Source organism: Pseudopipra pipra, chromosome 3 (genome assembly GCF_036250125.1).
Source record: "Pseudopipra pipra isolate bDixPip1 chromosome 3, bDixPip1.hap1, whole genome shotgun sequence".
NCBI lineage: Eukaryota > Metazoa > Chordata > Aves > Passeriformes > Pipridae > Pseudopipra > Pseudopipra pipra.
This window is the reverse complement of record NC_087551.1, coordinates 101,019,272-101,042,436: the sequence shown is the minus strand read 5'-3', so window position 1 is coordinate 101,042,436 and position 23,165 is coordinate 101,019,272. Positions and strand designations below refer to the sequence as shown.

At 36.7% G+C, this 23,165-nt stretch overlaps 1 protein-coding gene across 2 annotated transcripts in view; it reads right to left on the bottom strand.

Moving 5' to 3' along the window:
* Positions 1-23,165, bottom strand: part of ASAP2 (ArfGAP with SH3 domain, ankyrin repeat and PH domain 2) — an 84,792-nt gene that overhangs the window by 20,666 nt on the left and 40,961 nt on the right. For both annotated transcript variants that reach the window (XM_064650494.1, XM_064650493.1), the window contains exons 6-15: positions 18,382-18,511; positions 16,795-16,880; positions 15,355-15,430; positions 14,766-14,852; positions 9,417-9,520; positions 9,234-9,303; positions 4,005-4,092; positions 2,147-2,195; positions 1,871-2,037; positions 241-374 (exon numbers count right to left, since the gene is read on the bottom strand). In XM_064650494.1, coding sequence (XP_064506564.1) covers positions 241-374; positions 1,871-2,037; positions 2,147-2,195; positions 4,005-4,092; positions 9,234-9,303; positions 9,417-9,520; positions 14,766-14,852; positions 15,355-15,430; positions 16,795-16,880; positions 18,382-18,511 — 991 coding nt within the window. The remainder of the gene's footprint in view (positions 1-240; positions 375-1,870; positions 2,038-2,146; positions 2,196-4,004; positions 4,093-9,233; positions 9,304-9,416; positions 9,521-14,765; positions 14,853-15,354; positions 15,431-16,794; positions 16,881-18,381; positions 18,512-23,165) is intronic.

Here is a 23,165-nt window from a genome sequence, read left to right as displayed (position 1 = left end):
ACCTGAAAACACAAAAAATATGAAGCCTCTACTAATTTGAATTCTAAGATAAGCAAATTTTACTGTAGGACACTATGTTCCAGGAGGATCCATTAAACTTGAATTAAGCTTTCTTAAATTATGTTTATCCAGAGGCAACTTTCAGGATTGGAATGACATATTGTTAAAGTGCTAAAAATATACTTGTGTTAGAAGTATTTTACAGTACTATTTTTAAGTTAATAAAAGCAATTTGATTACCAAAAGTTCAGATGTTCCCAGCACATCTAATGTAAGTGATTGCATCCTGGAATAGTGAACACCAAGTTCTCTATGGATTCCTGAGCATTCAATGCAAGTTAGAATTCCCAAATTTGTTGAAAGCCAGGTAGGATCTGAAACAGAAAACACCCACACAATTAAAATTTATTCAGACGATTATTTCACTCTAGAAAACGTAGCATACAGAAGTGAAATAGTTTTGGGATTGGACAGACCACATTATAAAATTGTAGAATCACTGTCTGGGGTGCACGTGGTGTGTATTCCCCGTGTGTATTCCCCTGAGGGCCTCATCAAACAACCTGCTCTTTTTATCTCATCTTATACACTAAATAGGTCTGGAGGTTTTTTTCTACACGATCTCTTTACGTTACAGTTTGGCTTACTTACAGTTTTGAACATACTATTAAGTAAAATAAGATTTTTGCACATTAATTATATATTTTATAATTTATGTCTTTACATTTACTTTACTGGGAAACAAAAACAGTGGGTTTTTTAATGATAAAAGAAGATTAAAATATTTATTTTATTTTTGTGAAGGACATCTCTCTCCGAGGGAGCTACTCAGCCAGTCTAGTTTGTCATTCTTCACACACCTTTCAGGAATTGCATTTTTCTACCACTAATATAACAGTGTCACTAAGTGAAGCAGAAGAGATTCTGAAGTACACATACAGCACACACTACAACGGATTCTCACTCAATTATTTCAAAGATACTAAAGCTCATACCTCTCCTTTAGTAACCCTTGCTTGTCTTTTCTCCTGGTATTTTGAATTTCATTATAACATTCCCTCATCTTTCAGACAAATAATTAATTTCTGAAGTTTCAGGCAGCTTAGTAACTTATTTATTTGATAAAAGTTTGGTAGTTGTTATTTAGACTCTTCTCCTTTTAAGAGAGCAGGATTGACTCTTCCCATAGTCTTATACAATATCTATTGCTGGAAGTAACTATTGATTTATAAAGTGCAGACAGCACCAGATCTGATATTTTCAGCTACAGTTTCGCATCAAAAAACCCTAAGCCCTGCAGTGCCTCTCTAACATAAAAGAACACAGGAAACAGCAGGATTTAAAAAATAAATTAAAGAGGATTAAAGTAGAAATTCATTGATCAACAAAACCAACACTGCAAACCACAGTCAGTGCAGGTGTATTCTTTTCCAAATGAGCACAGCCTTAGACATATTCCCTGGCTCACTTAGTCAAACATTATTAAAAAAACCCAAGAAAAAAGGTGTATTAAGAAAATGCTTCATGATTCTGATGGCTGCTCAGTTTTACCTATTATTAGGTAAATAATAAAATAATCTTATATTATTAAACCATATTTTATTTAAGTTCACTTATTTATGTAACCAAAAGCTACAATTAGCAAAATATATGGGACAAAAATAAGCTTCTTAGTAACTTTTCTCCCCACTGACAATAAGCATAGAGCAAATCAATCTTACTAATGTAGTTCCATTAAACTGTAGCATATTCTACTATGTGTATAATTTTTGTGAAATAAGGAGTAAAAGTGAAAGCATAAAACATCAGCTTAAATATTCTCATGAGACAAAGAATTTTTACCAATTAGAAATATGCTTAATTGAGTCACCTTGTGCTCCACAGTCACAACAAACATCATTTCCAGTCATCCTCTGGACTTCAGATATAATTTCTTTTGTCAGTTCCTGGACAATATTATTTTCTCCTGTGTTATCATCTCCTTTGAATGCATTATTTAAAGCTTCCTCTTTGCTGTTTTGTAGCACAGATGTCCATCTAAAATGGTAGTAATATTTTGCTATTAAATGTTTCGGCACTTCTAAAATTCAAGGTAAAGTCTCAGCAGAACACGAGTATCAAGAATAAAATCAGCAAAGAAACTCACATTTGACATTCCTGTTCATCCTCTGCTTGAAAATGGTATGTTCTGTCATCTGCACAATAAATAATTCACATACTGATTAAAAAAAGTTATTGAAAAACTGATTTTGCAGAAATCTCTTCAAAAAATCTAAAATTAATTGATGTATGATTCCTAAGCTCTCTAGTCTCATCACTGCAGTGCTGACAGACCAAAAGTCTATTTAGCAAGTTTCACTCTTATTACCTACAGTTCATCTATGATTAGACCCATGTTTACACAAGGTGGCCTGTTGCATTTTAAACAGAAGCTTTTTTCTTCACTGCTGTGCTTCTATCACATAAGCAGCAGGAGAGCATAGGAAATTTTCCATGTTCTAGATATAACCTTAGTAATCACAAGTCTAATGTTCTGATGAGAGGGAGAGAAGTAAAACATAATTTGTCTGTGTATATAAGATAGAAAGATTTAAAGAGTCCAAGTGAGCTCTTAAAACCACAGTAAACAAATATGGAAAAACAAATTTGCCAGACGTAAAGTCCAAACTACAACCAGCATAAGCTGCAAGCTGTTTCAATTAAATCAAGCTCACAGTTTTCAATTTACTACTACTTTTGTAATTCTAAGCATTGCTATCATAGTGTACTACTAAAGAAAAAAGCATAATACATTTTAAGTCTATAAAGCAAATGAGATATGACAGTTTAATGGCTAAGCTGGAGTTAAAATTAGAATTGTCAATGAGAAGAGAACAGAGGTAAAGCTACTGGCAAAAAGATATTCTAAAATGAATATTTCTTAAGTTTGAAAAATATTCAGGCAAAAATGTATTAAAAGATAGCTTCAAACGTGGAAAATATTAAGACAGTGAAGCTATATGAAAGAACAGAAAGGAAAGTGCTACATAAGGAGGTTTTATCTTGCCATGATACAGCAGTTTGCATTTTGTAAAAAACAAGGAATATTTTTAAACTCTACAGTAAAACGAAGAGAAACACTCATCTGGAGAGGGACAAGAGGCCCGTTGTGCCTTTTCAAGTGTATGATAACGTTGTGACAAGCTGCTATTGGGCAAAACATGACATGGTCATCAACAAAGGAAGAAAGTGCAGAAGTAAACAGGGAAGCCCAGTTACTTGTGCAAAAATGAAGAAACTGTGTATTGCACACATGCATTCTAGTCTACTAACATAAGCAGCACAGCTTACATTTACAAATGCAAAAGAGCTTTATGCATTGATAAAGGAACAAATGAGGAACACATTTATATTCTTCTCCCCAAATAATTTGAGATATATATTTCAGTAAAATGTCCTAGTGAGAAAACAAAGGAAACATTCTACTACATAATTTTGTATCATCCCATTCCGATCCCAAAATTATTCAGTTTTGGTGGGTTTAACACATAGACTCTTTTATCTCACCTTTTTATCTGTAATGAGATCACAAAGCCAAAAAATGTTTTCATTGTTTTCTTCATTGTTACATTGCAACCACCAGAATTAAATTTTTTAAAGTTTTAAAAACATCTTTTGATCTTGTGCAAAAATCATAACTTTGCAAGATGATCAGCTATGACATTTTCAAAATAAAGAGGGATGTCACGGCAAAAATATTTACTCTATTGTAAGACAGCACAAAATGATATATAAAAAAGGAATTAAGACATCTTTTAAAACAAGTGGTTTTCCAAAGAAACAGGTACAGTTAGTTGCATTATGCTGAAATAAGTGAAATGTCAAAGTGTCGTAGGAAGGGCGTTTTATAAAGTGAAGAATTCTACAACTGTAAAAATGTTCAAGTGGATTATTGACACATCTACAGAAATAATGCAAAACTCTGCTATGAGCTGCAAGTAGAAAGACCTAAACAACAAACCTACGTGATATGAGGTCAAAACATTTTTTCTCCTCTGGGTTTGTTTTCACTTGGCAGGTTAACAGATTGAGCTTTGCTGGAGGTCGGTTAGCCTATTTGAAGATAAAACGCACACATTTTAGTACATTGATACTGACTGAGCCCTGCAGTTTGAAAACATAGGACAGCATCCCACTGGCCAAGAAGACTTGACAAATGGCTCTTTAATTTTTAAGGTACCCAGGTTTTGATTCATGTTTTCATCTGCATTGTGGTTTTTAAACTACTTATATTTGAACATTTTATTCACTAGTAACTGGATAGACACTAGAAATTTGAAAGGGGAAGAGGGTAAAATCACTTCAATTATCATTAACTGGTAACACTTATCTGAAGGAATCAGGCATGAAAAAGAGACATGTTCATCCTACATTTAATCCCTTAACACTCAGACATTTACTTTAAAAAACTCAGTTGTTTAGTTTTCAGTAATGAAATAGTTTGACTCCTGCTAATGTCTTTGAAGGGTCCTAGGTAACCAGTTTAGAACAAATGCTCAATTTTAAAATCAGTAAAGGTACACATTGAAGAAATAGGAAGCTTGCACAGAGAAGTCTTGAAGCAAGAATATGTAAAACTAAACTGAGCTAGCCGATCACTAAAAAATCTAGTAAAACAAAATGTATTTTATAATGATACATGTTTTCTAGTCAAGTTTCTAGTCAAGTTCCTCTCAGCGATCTTTTTAATAGAAAGTGGCAACATTTTCCTAAAACACAGCAAACTGCATAAGCAACCTGCATTTTGAAATAGACTCATAAAGTCTACAAAGACTTTTTAAATAGCACCTCTGCACTAACCTCTTCTTTCCCTTAACCCACCTGCTCTACAGACCGAGGGTAGGACCTAGAAAGACACGTTTGTAAACTTGACTTGAGGAATGGTTTGCACTTCCTACAATGGATAACTAGTTTCACTCTTCTTTTAGAGTAATTAAATCATGAAAACAGATTTAACTAGTGAGCCTTTGCTCTAGGCAATAATATCTGAAAAACAGTCATTTAAACGATTAGGAAAGTACTATCATAAAGATAGCAATATTCATAAACACATTATCAAATGAAGCTGAACTATCACAAAATGTAATTAACTCGCAATGAATCATAACAAACATAGATATTCTCATAATCTCTTCTAAATTTACTGATGAAAACATTTAATTCAAAAAGAGAAGGGACAAGTCCAAAGAGTACAGATTCCCTTGAAACAATCTGATAAAACAATGTAGCTGGCCAAAAAAAAACAACATCATTTTATCTGAACACCAGTTTAAAAAAATCAAACCCACAGAGAAACATAAGAAGGGAAAAAATTATGGGGTTTTTTCCTGTTTGAAAAAAAAAAAAAGAAGCATGGTGTCCTTGAAAAACAGCAGGCTCATGCTTTGCCCAGCATAAGCAGCAGACAAAACAAAGTCATGCAAGCTTTGAAACAATAAACCTGCAGGTCACTTGCTGGTCAATGTAAAATGAATTATACCCAAGAGAGGTTTCAGAGGCAGTAAGAGGACAATTTATTGACAACCACATTGTATTCTCTGCCTAATAAATAGCTTTTCGAATTCCAGACATTCCTTTTAGTAGTAAAAGTGCATACAGATTTAATTATTTAGTTATAAATTATATATAAGTATATAATTACATATATTTACATAGAAATATTTATAAATTATTAATTAGATAGACACTGGGCAACTCACATATACTTTTCTCACAGCCTCTGTGAGAATGTAAAAATGCAAGTACATTTAGGTTAAGAGAGAATCCCCTTGTCCCAGGACTTTGAAGTGCATTTGGGACCTAATTAGTTTTCTATAACTTATAAAATATGAAGCTGTAAATGAATGCATTAAAATACTTCAGAGAGGTCTGTAAGACCAACGCACACAGAACTCGTCCCTCTGGACAAGAGAATGCAGCATAAATAATTCTGTATCGGGATCTGAGAACCCAAAGAAATGGCTGCAACAACCTGGAACACATCCTGGGCCACACATATTCTACACACATATTCTAAAGCTTTTATCTGAGGATCTCCTAACCTGAAATCAGCACTAACAAGGGTATTAAAAACCCTTAGCATGTGGTTGATACCACCTCATTCATGCTTCTACCCTGCAGCAAATAACAGTCTATCTCCACCCACCACCCTGACACTTGCCTGTTACTTGGTGGACAACGTGTATACATCACATGGCAGATGGTGCTTGGGGAGAAGTTGGAGGTAAAAGACAAAGAGAGGTAAGGCTGTACAAATTCTTTAGCCACACGAAGCTACTGTAGGTGGATCTGGACATTTGGTAGGATTAGGAGACACTGGATGTAGAAAATGATAACAAACGTGTAACTGCTATTATGCTACTTTGAATCCTCTGAGCTTCGTTTTCCTGCTCAAGTCTCTGTTCAGAAAACTGCTGAATTTCTGGACACCTTGTTAACAAGCATGTTAACAACCCTCAAAAGATGTGCTGCTCTTAACATGCCATACACAGACCTAAGCATCAACTCGTTCTACTTCCTGAAGAAATGGCAATCCCCTATCCTGTAAGACTGACTGGATCTGTTCCAGCAACAAACAGTAAGTGTAGGAATCAAAAGGTTAGGCATCTGAAACAATACAGGAGTGCCATGATACAGAGCTGACTTTTACAAAAGGCACAAGCTAACGTGTCCACTTAACAGACTGGTTGGCTGATTTCATCATGCATATTTCTCTGGATATCACAGTGATTAACTTCAGAATAAAAATATTAAATCTGATTGTTTTGTCTTCAGATTGTCCTGTTAATCATCATGGTAGATTAAACTTCCCAGTAGTAAAGAAAGAATAACAAGGAAAGATTCCTCAACAATGAGGCTATCTTATATTCCTTTTTTGCAGACAACCAGCAAATTTCATTTAAGTTCTTTAAACACAAATCAACTTTGAGGAATCTGACATTTCTGAAATCTAAGTTTCTTCCTTGTGACTTCTTGATCTGAAAAGCACTTAGGAATTCCTAATTACATGGTTCAATCTGCTTCTGTCATTGTTTCTTCATCCATGTACGTTAAATTGCAGTCAGACAGATGTCAGGAAATTTCCGACTACTAATAATTACACAAAGGACCAGTGTCTGGTTTTCCATCAGCCATTACCTTGCACGTTGCTCTATGAATGCTAATTTCTTTGAAGCTTTTAGCTGTCTAAAAGTATAACTTCTGCAATGCAGGCAGGTACATTCAGGACCACAGCTGGGCGACTGAGAACCAACCATATTCTCCCCATGAGTCAGGAGAGCACTTGGCAGGCAAGTTTAACTCAGATTACAGCATCTGCAACTGCCTGAGGATAGCTGTTCTAGAAACTAACTGAAAAAATAGTCCCTCAAAGAGAGGCTACATGACCAAAGAAGAGAAATCCATGAAGAATACTTAGCCTTTAAGGGAAAAGCATTTACAAATTTTTATTTCATAAAGAAAACAAAACTGTCAACTGAATTTGTGAGAGATGGTTCATTTTAATGAACTGCTGGGACAAGAGAACAGCACATCATATTTCAGAGACCAGGAGATATCAACCCTGAGAAAGCTTGGACATCAATGTTGTTCCTTCAGTATTCTCAGAAGGTATTAAAAAAATTCTTAATAAACAGTAATCACTTCTACTCGTTTCAGTGTCTACGAAATATTCATTAACTTTTTACATAAAACTGCCATCAATAAATAAGGGGGAAGTGAGTAAATAAGTAAAAATACTTTTTAGGAGCATATTTTAAAACCAGAAGGGACTCTTAATGTTGTAATATAGGAAAATCAAGACCAAACCTGTGCAACTCACATATCTGAACTCACATTAAACTATCTACGAACTGATTTCCAGCTACGGCTCCACTGTTTTCAGTGGGAACTTACTGCTTCTAAAAATGTCAGACCATCTGGTAGACAGCTTATAAAAAGAGAAGAAAGCAGTATCTTGATAGACTCAATAACTGTACTCGCATGTGAAAGTTTTCAAATTCTGCTCCCCAGGTGGATTCTGTAGCCCCTGCCAGCTCTGAGCTGCCCCAGCTACACTCTGACTGGTACCAGCACAGCATGTCCAGCACCAAGAGCAATCACAGCACTCACAGACACCAGCACAGAATACACTAACAGACTTTTCTCTGACCAAGACAACTCATACACACTCAAATGACAAGAGGGATAAACTGGTGGACAATTCCAAAGCCATAGCAATGACTCTGCTTTGCAGGCCTGGCTTTACACTCCTCCTTAACTCCTGGTTATCAATTCTGAAGGCAACAGCTTATGGTTAGATGCACAAATGAGAGATTGATTCATTTATGCTGCCAGGGTCAACTTGTAGTCATAGCAACAGGCATAACAGGATGAAGAACAGAAAAGTTCATAACAGGATCAAGAAACAGGACTGTTTATTAGACCAAGAATGGGAAATAGAGTCACTGAGTTATTTTTTGCCTTAAGAAAGTTTCTCAAATTTTTTGAGAAAACAGTATGAAAAGAAAAGTTACAGGAAAGCAAGATCAAGTTGAAAGCCAAGTGCAAAAGGTCCAAAACATGGAAGTATAAATTTTTAGAATTTTAACAGACTTTAAGTATTTATACCTAATGTGTTTCAAATATTGGTAGCAGTAAAAGAGAGGGACTTGTAACTCTCTATTTCGTGTAATTCTGGCAGAAGTTGTTTTCAGAGTTGGCTTTCACCAACAGCTACTTCTCAGGAGCTACCTTCCTAACAGACTACAACATAGAAGCAAATCTGGGGGAGAGAAGAGGTTCAGCATACTCTCAGTTTATCTTGCACATCTACTCTCAGTTTATCTTGCAAATATAAAAAGTTGTTTAACTCCTATCTAAAAGATGGCTTAATGCCCAATTATATCTTTGGAAAAAAAAAAGTTTGAATTTGTATTTTTAGATAGACTGGTAAAATATGAACATTTACATGTACTGAGTCACTAAAAAAGCTCTTTTTTCCCATTAATAGTCATAAGCATTAGAATAGCTGTATTTTTAGATGCTGTGTATGTCTTGATATATTTCTGAAAAGTTGCCTTAAAAAAATAATATCACTCATATTCAAAACACTGAATCAGGAATCTAGCTAATTCCAAATTACAAATATAGACCAGCAGATCTTGCCTTTTTGTATTAGCAACCACGTACATAAAATACTGAAAACAAATACTTACTGTACCATGGGAAATTGTAAGAAAACCATTTTTAACCGAACACTTCCTTTTCTGCCACACTTTTCTGATTCTAGTTTAAAGGGGGGAAAAAAAAAGGTAAGTCAGTTTTAAATATATTTTGTATGACAGTGCTTCAGTTCTTAAGACCTAATGTTTTTTCCAGTAGACTCCAGCAGTACTTACCCATCACTTTTCTTATACAGACTACCACTCCGTTCAGTGCCATGCTCCTTGTTTCCCTGAGGCTGATGTAAGCTGTAAGCTGTACTCTGGCGAATCTGAGAATCCTGAAATAATCAACAGCAATTTGTAATGCATTCCACACTTTCAACCAAACTAACCCCCCATTAATGAGTTTCAGAGCTTCTCCTTCTGCTCTAATCCAACAGGCCAAATGAAGCATATTTTTCCCCCTCAATGAGAAAGAACAAGATCCATTTCTTTCTTCAGAGGGTACAAAAAACATTTGGTAAGTAGTCATTATCAGCAACTGCCAAAATCCTTTTACTTGCTTTATTTAGATTTACTATTGGCCTTAATACATTGGGGTTTTAGTTCAAAATTTAATTAAGCAGTGGGTTTTCCAGCTCATGCAAACACTACAGGGTACAAACATTAAAGATTATTATTACCTGCAATTGCTAGTCTACCCTTCCATCGTAACAAAAACAATTACATACATCAATCTGAAGAAGTGATTTTCCTTGTGGAAACTGAGTCAAGTTATTGTCTGAAAAGTACAAGAGACCTCCTGGTAATATAGTTCAGGAGTCATATAGGAAAACTGAAAAATCATTTCCAGAAGAAGAATAATTTAAAGGAAAATATCTTGAACAAAGTAGAATTCTGGCCCTGGAAGAGACAAGGATTAACTAAACCCTTCTCAATGCTCTCAGAACTACCCAGAGGCAGGACCCACTGCTGCAAGAGTCCACCTTCTTAAAAAATAAGAACCTAAAAATGAGGAATCTGATGTGTCATGCTATATTAGCAGCAGAAACATGACAGGATGGACTTTCAAATGCCTACAGTAACAATGATTAATACCTGTAATTGCTTTTTTTTCTATTATCATTGCTTTATGGACATAATTACACTTCTGTTATATAAGGCAGATAATACAAGTATAGCAAGGGAAAAACCCTCAAAGCAGCTCGCTTACATGACTATGAGCTATTCTAAACCTGATGGTAGGGACAGAGCTACCACCTACACCCCTGTTCAGAGCACTGAGGACTCCACACCTCCAAGCTGTAGGATTTCAGGCTCATCCTGAACACAGTGCTGGAGCTCAGTGGTCCTGAGAACCAGAGCTGAGCTCAACACAGGCTGCAACCCTCCTTGGTGCTCCTTCTCAGCAGAAGCAACCTGTGCCCACTTCCCTGACTCTCAGCTAGCGATCTAGGAAGCTGTATTAGGTAGCTACAACATGCATCTGAGGCTTTTAAAGGCACTACAAAACCACTACTTAAATTTTTGTGCCTGACAAAGCATGCCTTCAGATTTAAACCAGTCTGTTTATCGTTCCTCTCCAGTTTGTTTACACAGAATTATTTGGTTTTGCACTCTCTCTGCACAACGTAGAGCCACAACATTTATAAAAAATTCCTGTCTCTCATTAAGAAGCACTGCACGTGTACATTTACTGACTTCTGAAGAAAATCTGATCTGACACTGCCAGTTGTGCCCTACCAATGCCTTGATCTCTGCCTCCCATTAGTCAGTAAAGGAACTCCATTCCCGGGAAGATTAGAGGCCATACAGGAAATTAATTTCAGTTCTCTCCATCCTCAATTATGTAAAGATTTCAGGTGACCTCCAACACCTGCTCATAGCACCACTCCCACTACTTAAGTCTGAGCTGCTCCTTTTTGTGCATTACTTTCTGCTGCATTTCAGATCCCTCCCTTCAGCTTTTTACACTCAGCTGCTGTGTTTGGCCAAACTGGCAAACCAATAATACAAGCTTCCTGCCTTATTTCAGCAGGAGAGGAAGCTGCTGTAGCTGACGTGTATTTCCACACATTCATTACTATGAACAGTATCTTTAAAAAATTTAATACTATTTCACGAAAAGAACCTAAGGACAAACATATTTGCCATTTTAAATCCTCAGTTCAAGTCATGTCCAGATCAGTAATGCCCAAGGTGATTGCCACATGATGGTTTTCCACAGCTCTCTGATGAGTAGTGCATGATTTTGATCTACCTCCTAACAGACAGGATGCCATCCCACAAACCACCATCACAATTAACATCCTTCCAGACAATTTCAGCATGCCTTTTCCATATGCAGGCTCTCCAAAGGATCTTCCCTTATTTCTGGTTTGCATATTGCACATACCAGAGATACAAATCACAGATAACAGAGTCAGACCCAATGGCCTCATCTGAGGAGCAGCAACAATGTACATTACCTATGGGAGGAAATGGATCACCACAGGATAGAGTACATACCTAGCACAGAGTACTGTTATTTTAAATATCTCTTGAACATAATAAGATCAGAACAGACTGAGGTACACAAGCCTAAGAAACTGAACTTTGACCACTTTATCAGCTTCGAAATGCAGATAGGCACAAAAAAAAAGGTGAGTCATTTAACTGCAGCATGTTTTTAGTGAACCACTTCCCTGACCATAAAGAGGTTGGAAATTATTTGTTCCGAAGTTATAAAGACAGACTGACTTCAAGTTGAACAGCATAGCTAAAAATGAAATAAATCTGAAAACAGTATTCTCTAAAGATGGTCTGTGACTACTGGTAAGAGATATTCCAAAATCCAATTTATCAGCCCCACTATGTGAACACAATAGACCTTTCCAACATAAGGTGCTTCAAATTATACACCACAAATTTTTTGCTAGTCATTCCACAGCTCCTATGGAGCACGATTTTTAGACTGTTCAGATCACTCCTGTGTATAAAGATGCCAAAAAAGTCCTTACAGCTCTTCCGGAGCTGAACTTCTCTGGCATTTGCAGGATGTTTCAGAGATCCAACCCTTACTTATTACAGTCCCACAGAGCCTCTAAAAGACATATCTACCAGAACCCCCTGCAGGTAGCCTTTCCTATAGCACAACTACTATCATTTTTGTCAAGAAACAAAAAAAATTTGTCATATTTTACAGAGGCCTAAATAGATTAGAGGTTCTACCAAAGAAGTAGAAGCGAATCTAAAGACTACAGTCACAGGAGACGACCTCACCCAAGGTCATGGAAACGAGAACAGTTTAGGCAATACGACTCTAAGGGTGACTCCAAAACTTGCAAGACCTCTATAGTTTGAAAACTGAAAGTTTAAAAATTAAAAATTACGAAGATGTACATGAAATGACATTTCAAAAAGAAGTTTCAATACAAACCAGGTTTGAGGAAGTTCTGTGCAGGAGGAAACTACATTTACAGGCACAATAAAAGAAAGTTCACTATGAGTGCTTGTGTGTTTTCTTTTTTTAAACACAACAGAAACAATATTTGTCAACATTCCATCATTTCTTACATTAAGTCCATTTTAATTAAAAGTACATATATTTTCAAAATCTTGCAAGAACATCAAATCAAGCAACTGGATTTAATTTTCCAAAAGAAAACGTCACAGAAATCACCAATTTGTCTTACAGCAATTTTCTTTCCCAAGAAGAATATGGTAACTTTTTTTTTTTTTCCTTTTTGGTAATAAAACAAACCAAAGTGAAGAAAGAAAGAACCAGTCTTTTCATGCCAACAGACAAGAGCTCAAAGGAAAAATCCAGTTTCTTGAAATCTGAATGGAAATCATGCCAACTATTTTCATTAAAACATGGTAACACTTACTCTCCTAGACTTCGGTCACAAAATGTAAACGCATTTTAGGAAGGAAAAAGAAATCAGTTATAGTAAAGGAAATTACAGTGCAACAAGAATAATATTAGTGAGTTGAACAGTAAATTATATCACAGCTCTTTGGCATCCCACTGATTAACTGATGTTTTCAAAAAAACTTTAAAAATAATTATATTTCTCGTGCTCTGCAGGTAAGCATCTATATCTAGATTTGCAGAATTAATAAATAATAGCTATAGCACAAAGCACTTTTTATGCTTGCATTTTTAAATGTCACAAACCCAGCAGAAATAATAAATTTATGTGTATTATTAATTTATGAGTCTATGAACAGATGTGTACTCATCACATCTTCCATATACATTTAATATCAGTATCACTGATAAAGAGGTAAACAGAGAAGCAACATTTGCAGCAACCACGACACCCAACTGCTTCTGGTATCTCCCTTGAGCAATGCCCCAATTAAAATAAGAAGCCTGCTAACACACCCCAAACAGTAATGACTTCTTATTGAGAGTGGGCAATCAATGGTGAACCCAAAGCAGTCACCATTTCCATGAGGATCACTAGTCTCTAATTCTGCAGAGCTCAAATTTGGAAGTTTTTGGCAAATCAGTGAGTCCTGAATGCCAGGCAGAATCTAAGAAAGGGCCTGTAGCCTGTATGGAGCTTCGTACATAATGGTCATTATCACAAACTTCAAAAGGTAACAAACAGCATCTCCAAGTGCAGAGCGTTCAAGGCTGTTCCAAATGCCTGTCAGCAGGTCACACAATCACATGGATTTGGGTTGGAAGGGACCTTTAAAGGTCATCCAGTCCAACCCCCGGCTGTGGGCAGGGACATCTTTCACTCATTTACATTGCTCAACAACCATCATCTGTCACCAGTAAAAGCCGGGAAGATCAAAGCAAGACCGGAAAAGATCAAGGAAGTCTGAGCTCTACAGACTAAACTATTTCATCATGATCCCTTCAGAAAGAGAATCTGAAAAGGGGGAGGGGGCTCATTCATCATTTCTCATGGCCCAGCAGCCACACAAAGGAAGCTGGCAAGCATTTATTTATATGAAGAGGAAGCACTAGCAATCTGAAACAAAAGTAGACCCAATATTTAGGATTACAGTATACAAAAGATGCTTACTTCCAGATCAGAGTCCGCAAATGAAACTACTCCAGAACTCATTAAATCTAACAGCAATCATAATCAAAACTCAAAAAATACTCATTTGTTGGATTGCCAAACTGACCCAGCCCTTGCACATTTGAACCCTGGCATCTTGCAGCAGAGTAGCAAACTTAATTGTTACTTTTGCAGATGACAGAGGTGGTTTGGGATTTGAAGTTCAGTTTCACATAATCTTTACACAGTTTGGATTAGTATTGTGAGATAAGGTTCCACGAATAGGGTCTCCTTGATACTGCCAAAGTTCTTTCATTCTCAGTCTGCAACAGTGCACCATCTGAATTATTTTGCAATACTGGTAACACAAAGAAATTACTTTTCAGTAAGTCTTGTATTTTTAGTGGGCATTAATTTAAAAATTTTTGTCACACACTTCAACATCAACATCAAAACAAAGATGAATGAACAAAAGAAATTAGATGGCTGATAAATGTTAAAATAACTGTTTTGAATACTAACATTACATTAGAAGTAATTAAAATAGGTATTAAAAAGTTAAACCACCTTATATGCTCACCTCTTTCTGATCAACTTGGAGTGCTGATTTTAAAATATCCCTAAGCTGTGTTAATTGTCTTCTTTCTTCATCTTGTGCTTGTTTAATCTTGAATGAATAAAAACACAGGTTAAAAATAACGTTATTTTCTATTTTCAACGCAGGTCTTTCAAATTTGCTGCTTGATTGGTTCATTTTTCTAAAAAATGTTCATCAAGAATGAAAACAAAGAGAAAAGATAATGTGATCAATTTCTTTTCCTTTATATCTTCAGAAAACTTGATAATGGCAAGGATGTTGCTGGGTTAAGACTGATATTGCCTCACAATATTCTTGCTTCCTTGTGTTCCATTTGAAACCACACGTTCTTTTCCACTTAGTCAGTAAACACTTTAGAGCAAAGGCTGTTTTCCTAACACTTTACACAGTGGGGTCTTGAACTAAAACTAAGGCTTCTAAATGCTATATTGGAACAAGATTTTTCTCAGCAATCTACTGAAAACCTTAAAATGCTGACTACTAAAACAGTCAGCCAATCTGAACCAAAATGTTCATGCTTCTACTGTAAAAAACTAAATTTACAACACAAATGTGAAAGGTTGCTACTCACTGTATAAAGATCGGTCGAGAGCGTCTCAATTGAAGGCTTGAGACTTTCAACTGCTTTTAACCCATCCTGAAAGAAACTTAAAAAGAAAAGCAAAAAGCAAGTTGTTATTAAACTTTACTTTGTATTTTCTGCTTAAAAAGTTGCCGAAGGAAGACATGCATATTATTATGCCATGCCATAAACTTCAAAACATTAAACTCTTTTTTTAATGCATCTTTGGCTGATCCACCTCTTTATTTCCATCATAGCTTATTCTAACATGCAAAATCCCCAATTAGATTCAGAACTGCCACAATCCACTGCCACATAAATTTTCCTCATTCTCACCTCAAATACAGGTTCTCATCCCATTTTGTGAAGGCCCAGAACAAGCAAGATTCATTTGTAGAACAGCAAAAGCTCTAGTAGATATAAAATAATTATGACTTCTTGAAGCCAAATAATTTCATGTCTGATGCAATCTTTCTACTAAAGGAAACCCCCTTTGTTTCCCAAGCATTAACTATAGTCTACATGTAAACTGAATATGCTACATCTTACTGCATTATATGTATTTTTATATTGGCAGAGTAACATTATCTATGCCCATCATTCCAGTTCTTAAAAAACTCAGTAATTCTGATTTTAAAAATAAATTTTAAGAAACCACAATTACATGCATATTTGATTAAAAATTGCTGCATTGTTTGCAACACAAAATATTTTCATTCTGGGAAGCAGACATGAAAGTGACAACACAGCACAGCATTTATGTTGTTGAATTGCTATTAAATGGACAGAGCAGATAAGTGACATACCACAAGTAAAACTGATTTTAAAAGCAACATAGGGAAAAAAATACATAGATGCAAACTGGTGTTTGAAGAAGAAAACTTACTGATTTCAACAGGTTAGCAGCAGCTCTTTCAAGGTTATAGCTGTGACTTCATTGCTACATTACTGATTTGTAAGACTATCATAAAAAAGTACATAATTCTAATGAGAACTATATGTTTTATTACTGGGTCCTCCAATTAACTAGAAAAAGAGTGATTCTTTTAATATAGTTTAAACCCACTGCTTATGCAATTTATTTTTCTTTAGCAGAGAATTAATTTAGATCATTGCCAGATACACTCAAAAAAGTCCATCAAAACTAATGGACTGCTAAGTAATAGACCAAACGAATAGCTCTGTTTCAGGAGAATTTATAAACATGGCAAATTATTGTTTGGCACTCCTTTCAACCAACAAGTTCAATCTCGTTACATGTTCCAGAAAATAGTGACAAAAGGAATGACTTGTCTGTGACAAAAGCAATCTGTCAAGAGACATCAGCAAGAACAGCTGAATCTTAATATTTATTTTGAAAATTCTAGAAAAGCGTTATGATGATATAAGAAGTTGAAAACAAAACATTGCTCCAGTTATTGTGTAGATATAAAGAAAACTAAAACATACTTGCACTGAGCATGAAAGTACTTGATCAAGTTCTGAAGCAAGTCCACTCCTTTTTTAATCTTGATCTCATTTACTTTCAGTAGATACTGTTAAAATAGTAATTCACAAAAGAAATCAATTATTACTGCTACAGTGTTTTTTTTAACATTTATTTTCAGTTATATTTCAATAAGCTTGAACAGTTACAGATTTACAGGACCTAAAAGAGAATGCATCAAAAAGTGGCATCAAGGGTTAAATCACACAAATGGAATTTTGTCACTGGTGATTTTTGATATCCTGTGAGGATATTTCACTATGATTTGTTCAAATTGTTAAAACATCCTTTATGGCTCCGAGTGAAAGCCTCTATTAAAGAAAGCATGGAAGTGTTTGTGAGGTAGATTTAGAAAACCATTCATAAACCTAGCAGCACATCTAAGAATGTGTCTCACTAGTTGTTAAATTCATTGCTAAACAGATGTCATTAAGGAGGAAACCAGTTTACTGAAAAAAAAAGTGAGGGATTATTTTAACAATTTTTAAAATCTACCTGTTGATTTTATAGTTTTTGTTATCAAAAAGTCCCCTTTTCTGACTATTCAGAGGTAACCAACTAAAAACTTTTTTTCTTCAAAATCAGAAGAAATACAGGATACACTTTAGCTATTCTACATTTGAGGTACCCTGACCCAATTTCACAGACTTCACCCTGCATTACCACTACAACTGACTCACGTGAACTTCGCCTTTACTGTGACACAGCAAGAGAGAAGCATCTGTTCCTGGTTGTTTCTTAGGAGGGATACAGATGGGCAATTAGCTGACAACATCCATATGTTTATCAGGTACTCAAATCCCTTTATGGGTTTTGAACACTTTAGTCTGACTCCGTATAGGAATGTGAAGCTTTTCTATTAGGTATGAGTGCATGCAGTTACTGAATACCATTCAGGACAACTGCAGTTATGCTATGCTGGCATATGAGTCAAATTAGCTATACTCATCACAGTAAAATCACCCATGGTATATTTTTGAGTTAATGCACAGAAAAAATGAACACAGCAACTTGAATTCCCAACCACGGAACCAGACATGTCCTTAAACAAATCGAACCAAAAATATTCACATGAGATTTAACATACTGCAAAATCACAAAGACTCCCAAATAGAAACATTCTGAAACATCTTGAAAGACAACTGGATTCCATCCTTAGCAGTTTTTCTCTGCACCAGCCCAGCACTGTGCTAGACTAGAGTCTCTCCTCATAATAACCCAACAGCTGTCAGCACAGGGAACAATTCGGAGAATGATCTAGGGCTTAAAATAACTTACAGTGAATTAGGAGTGTAAAGGCTTATTTATTATAATCTCTTAGTGTTTTATTGAGCTTTGCATTAATTTACTTGTTAAGTGAAATTAGAACATACCTAAATTCCCTCCAAAGTTTGCACATCTGGATGATAAAAAAAATGTGTTTTCACAAATGAGGCCACTAATAACTTGGCATTTCCCTTTAGTGTCACAACTGCCATTAAACAATTGCATTTTTCAAATCTTTCCTAAAAACAGCAGCAGAACAATATGAATTTCATGTTGCATCTTACCTCACACATTTGTAACTGGAAGAACCTTCTTTCTTTCTCCATCTCTTCTGCAATTTCAGCTCCACTTATTTCTGTACGGATCATCCCATGTAGCTTAGCATGCTCTTTTTTCTCCTTCTCTATTTTTGTACTATAAGGCAAAAAGCATCAGTCAATGAAGTGAGAAATCCACAGCCTCTCAGGAAATCTGATTATTCACAAAGTCTCCTGACAGATGCAGAGCCAAACTCCTGTAGCTTTGCATACGACTTACTTCCAGATGACATTTCATTTGAAATTTGACAATGACTAAAGATCGGCAATGACATACAGTAGCTGAAACCTAATTCAATCATCTGTTAAAATAATGTTCTGACAGATATTCCAAAGGAAGACACTAAATGAGAAGATACTAAGTTCTTACTCTGAAGAAAGGAAATACAGAAAAAGATAATGAGTTTTAATTGATAACACAGGGTGTTGTTTAATCCCAACAGAGCAAACACTGGTTAACAGAGTTCAATTATGTCACCAGATTTATTGAGTCTTGCCTGTCATCAAGTCATCTTCTATATATACAGGGTTTCCTAAGCCAAAATCACAGTTGCTGTCTCTACTTGCTGCTGAGCCAGTTGGCACTGGGAATGCCGGCCAGCCGGCTGTGTTGCAGACTTCAAAGTCTGCTAGACCAGCTGTCCTAATTCCCTAAAAGTTTCCATGAACATTTTCCAAGAGCTCTGAATGAAACAGGTTCTCCTGTAGAATATAAATGGATAACCAGTGCCTGCCATACTCCCATAAACACACTTGTGCATTTGTTACAGCTATTCTCCGTATTGTTCCTAAAGGCAGTAGCATAATTAGACAACCCAGTTAGACAAGTTTGATATGGAACAAAAAGATAATAAGAAAATACACGAGGGTGTTTGCTTTTTGGAGAAAGACTATTAGTTTGCCATTCATACTGTTTAGAATTTGAAAATTCAAAAAAAGCTTCCTGAGGAAATGCTATATTGCTTGTGAACAAGAGGAAGCATTACACAGGAATACAGGAAGGAGATCAGAGGAACAAATAACACACACAACTGTCCTACCTACTCTTGGGTAGTCAAGTGTCTCTCAGTTCTCCCTCTAAAAAGATGACATGTCTCAAGTACTCTCTTAACCTGATGTTAACATTACCCTAACTGCTTATGGGAAAATGTCCTAGATAGCCTAAGGACTTCCAGTCAACAAAGTATTCTGAACTTACGCTTCTCAAGAATGAGGAACTGCCTCCTATTACACCTCGAGCAGCAAGGAAAAACAGGAATTAATCCCATTAATCCCACCCCATAACATACCCACTGGGAAACACTTCGAGCAGCAATTTGAAAAGCCCCGCTGCCCTCTCACCACTGGCAGGCACAGCAGAGCCATCCCTGTGCAATATTCCAGCAGCCAGCACATCCAGCCAGCACTGCACTCCTCCTCAGCCCATCACAGCTTGCCAGAAGCACATGTTTAGAGAGAAGCTATTCTCCTTTGAAATAAATATTCTGAAAAACTCCAGTCACCTGAATAAAACCTCAATTCCACACTGTTCTGTTTTCATGAAAAATAAGTCTGTACTCTTACCCAGTTACTGCCAATTACGTCATTTTGTAGGCACAGAAAAGTCCAAATACAAGAATTAACCAAACCTGAACAAGGAAGATAAACCACTGCAAAAAAGACTAACAGAAAATGACAAACATGCAGTTCCCTTCTAGCACACACTCTAGGAGAGTTTACATTATATCATTTTTGATTGTTCTAAAACAGTCAAACCGCAGAGCAAAGATCCAGGATGTTTCAGGTCTCTCAATTTCCACATATAACTTAACAATTCTTGAGGTCAGAGAATTCTCCGAAATGTATGTGAAGGCTAATAACTATCAATTGCTATTGTATGGTATTTTCATTGTTTACACAGAACAATACTCGAACACAGGATGACAAAGCCATCTCCAAAATCATAAGAGCTTACTAGCATGGCATAAAGTGTCTCTAAATGCTAGTTAAACCAAAGGACAATTCATACCGCCAAAAAGTCAAACATTATGCACAGTATCACAGCATGCATTGTATTCCTCGTAAAGAAAGCTAGATTTTGGTGAAAGAGTCTTTTCTACTCTTTAAAGGATAAATCATATTCCACAGGTAAAAAAATAGTTAAACCAAGACAAAAGCATACCAGCCTCTACCAAGTAATTCAGAGAAAGACATCCTTGAACCCATTTGTTGGAGCTTCAGGCTATATTGCTTCAAAACCTCAAAAAGATGCTTTACCAAAAGCCCCAATACCCAAAAGCCCAAATACCAGAGACACATGACAATGCGTTTCACATTTGCATTTCCTTATTATTTGTGCTTTTAATCTCTAACTACATCTTCAACTTTGCAATCCAAAATTTATCCTGCTATTTTGTTACAGTAATTTGCTACCTCCTATCTGACTGATACTACAGGACACTTTGTTTCTAGGGAAACAAAGAAATTCCGTACAGCAGTGTTGCATGCAAATCTTCTGAGTGCAAAAGGTTGGCTGGGTTTCCCATCCAAATGCAAGGATCAATTCAGCTTCAAGTATCATTCTATTGTGACATTAACCAAATCCTGTTGTCAGAACTGTCAAAGACAGTTCAGTGACATAACACTGTGGAATTTCAAATATTGCAGGGTATTAAGGTTTTCCAGGTAGATCAATTAGGCAAAATTAATAAGAAAATTGTGAAAACTCTAAAAAATACTCCAGAAGCAGTAGGAAAGCAGCAAATGTTTTGTTATGCTGCTGTTGTTGAAGCTCGTGCAGCACATAACATGTATCACATAGACTGTGCTGACTCTGAGTACACATTAGTCCATTTACAATGCAGCTGCACATAACTAATACACAGTGAGCTCAGATGTGTATAGCAGACAAGCAAAGCTGAAAACACAGGATGAAGAACAACAGAAAAGTCAAACAAAGTGAATGGTCTCACCCATTCAGTTTCCAATGTAAGACTATTTTTACAGCTCTAAATTGAAAAGCAATTGTTTTTCAATATAAATTATAATTTGCATTTCAAATAAATCAATTTTGCCATACAGATCATCGTATAAATAAATACCAAATACTGGTATTTATTTTCAGCCAGTCAATAAGGGTAAACAACCAGAGCATCCTGTGCACACGCAGTAGTAGTGAACTGGCTGGATGGGAAGCAACTCTTGCTCTTCCTCTCCTTCTCCCTACAGCAGTAAGCCAGGCTGAGTCTGGGTACATACATGAGAAGCTGCAGAGACTGGGAACAGCACCTGGAAGGAACACATTTGAATTGGGAGCACTCTGGATAATGGAGTGCTTCTGAAGGTTATTTTGTTTGACAAAATAATATTAGACATTTTAATTTCAAATATCCTTTCTTTGTTTAGTCTTCCTTTTCAGCCTGACTCTCCAGGCTCTGGCACTCCAGCCTTTTGGTGAAAGAGCCTCCATTTTATTTTATCCTACTGCCTGTCAATGCTGACAGCAAAGCATGTCTCTCCTATCTCTCAAGTCCTCAACGGAGAAGCCATCTTTTCCTTTTGGAGATGCGGGAAAGCTTTTCCCTTTCACTCATCCTGCTCTGAATGATGGGGGAGAAGAGGGCATAATGAGCAAAATGTGCTCAAATCTTTCCAGCATTTCATCCATAACATCTGCAGATTCATTCAAAGACTCTTCCATTTAATTTGCAGGTAATCTCCTTCAAAATAAAAATAATTAATATGAAATCTCAGGCTGAAACAGTATAACATGAATGTGGTTTACCTGGACTTCAGTAAAGATTTTGACACCATTTCCCACAGCATTCTGGAGAAACTGCCTGCTCATTGCTTGGATGGGTACACAGTTCATTGGGCAGAAAAACTGGCTGGATGGCTGGGCCCAAGGAGTGCTGGTGAAGGGAGCTGCTCCAGCTGATGCCTGGTCACTAGTGGTGTTCCCCAGGGCTCAGTACTGGGACCAGCCCCATTTAATATCTTTACTCAGTCATCTGGACAAGGGGATTGAGTTCACTCTCACTAAGTTTTCAGAGAACACTAAGTTGGGTGGGAGTGTGGGTCTGCTGGAGGGTAGGAAGGCTCTGCAGAGGGATCTGGACAGCCTGGATTGATGGGCCAAGGCCAATGGTATCAAATTCAATAAGGCAAAGGGCTGAGTCCTGCACTTGGGTCACAACAACCCCAGGCAGCATTACAGGCTGGGGAAAGACCAGCTGGAAAGCTGCTCACTTGAAAAGGACGTGGGGGTGCTGGTTGACAGCAGCTGAACGTGAGCCAGCAGTGTGCCCAGATGGCCAAGAAGGCCAATGGTATCCTGGCCTGTATCAGCAATAGTGTGGCCAGCAGGACCAGGGCAGTGGTTGTCCTCCTGTACTCAGAACTGGTGAAGGCCCACCTCAAGTACTGGGTTCAGCTCTGGGCCCCTCATTACAAGAAAGACACTGAGGTGCTGGAGCGTGTCCAGAGAAGGGCAATGGAGCTGGTGAAGGGTCTGGAACACAACTCTGATGAGGAATAGCTGAGGGACCTGGGATTGTTTAGCCTGGAGAAAAGGAGGCTCAGGGGAGACCTTATCACTTTGTAGAACTACCTGAAAGGAGGTTGTAATGAGGTAGAAGTCAGTCTCTTCTCCCAGGTAACAAGCAATAGAACAAGAGCAAATAGCCTCAAGTTGAGCCAGGGGAGGTTTAGATTGGATATTAGAAAAAATTTCTCCCAGAAAGGGTTGTCAAGCATTGGAACAGGCTGCCCAG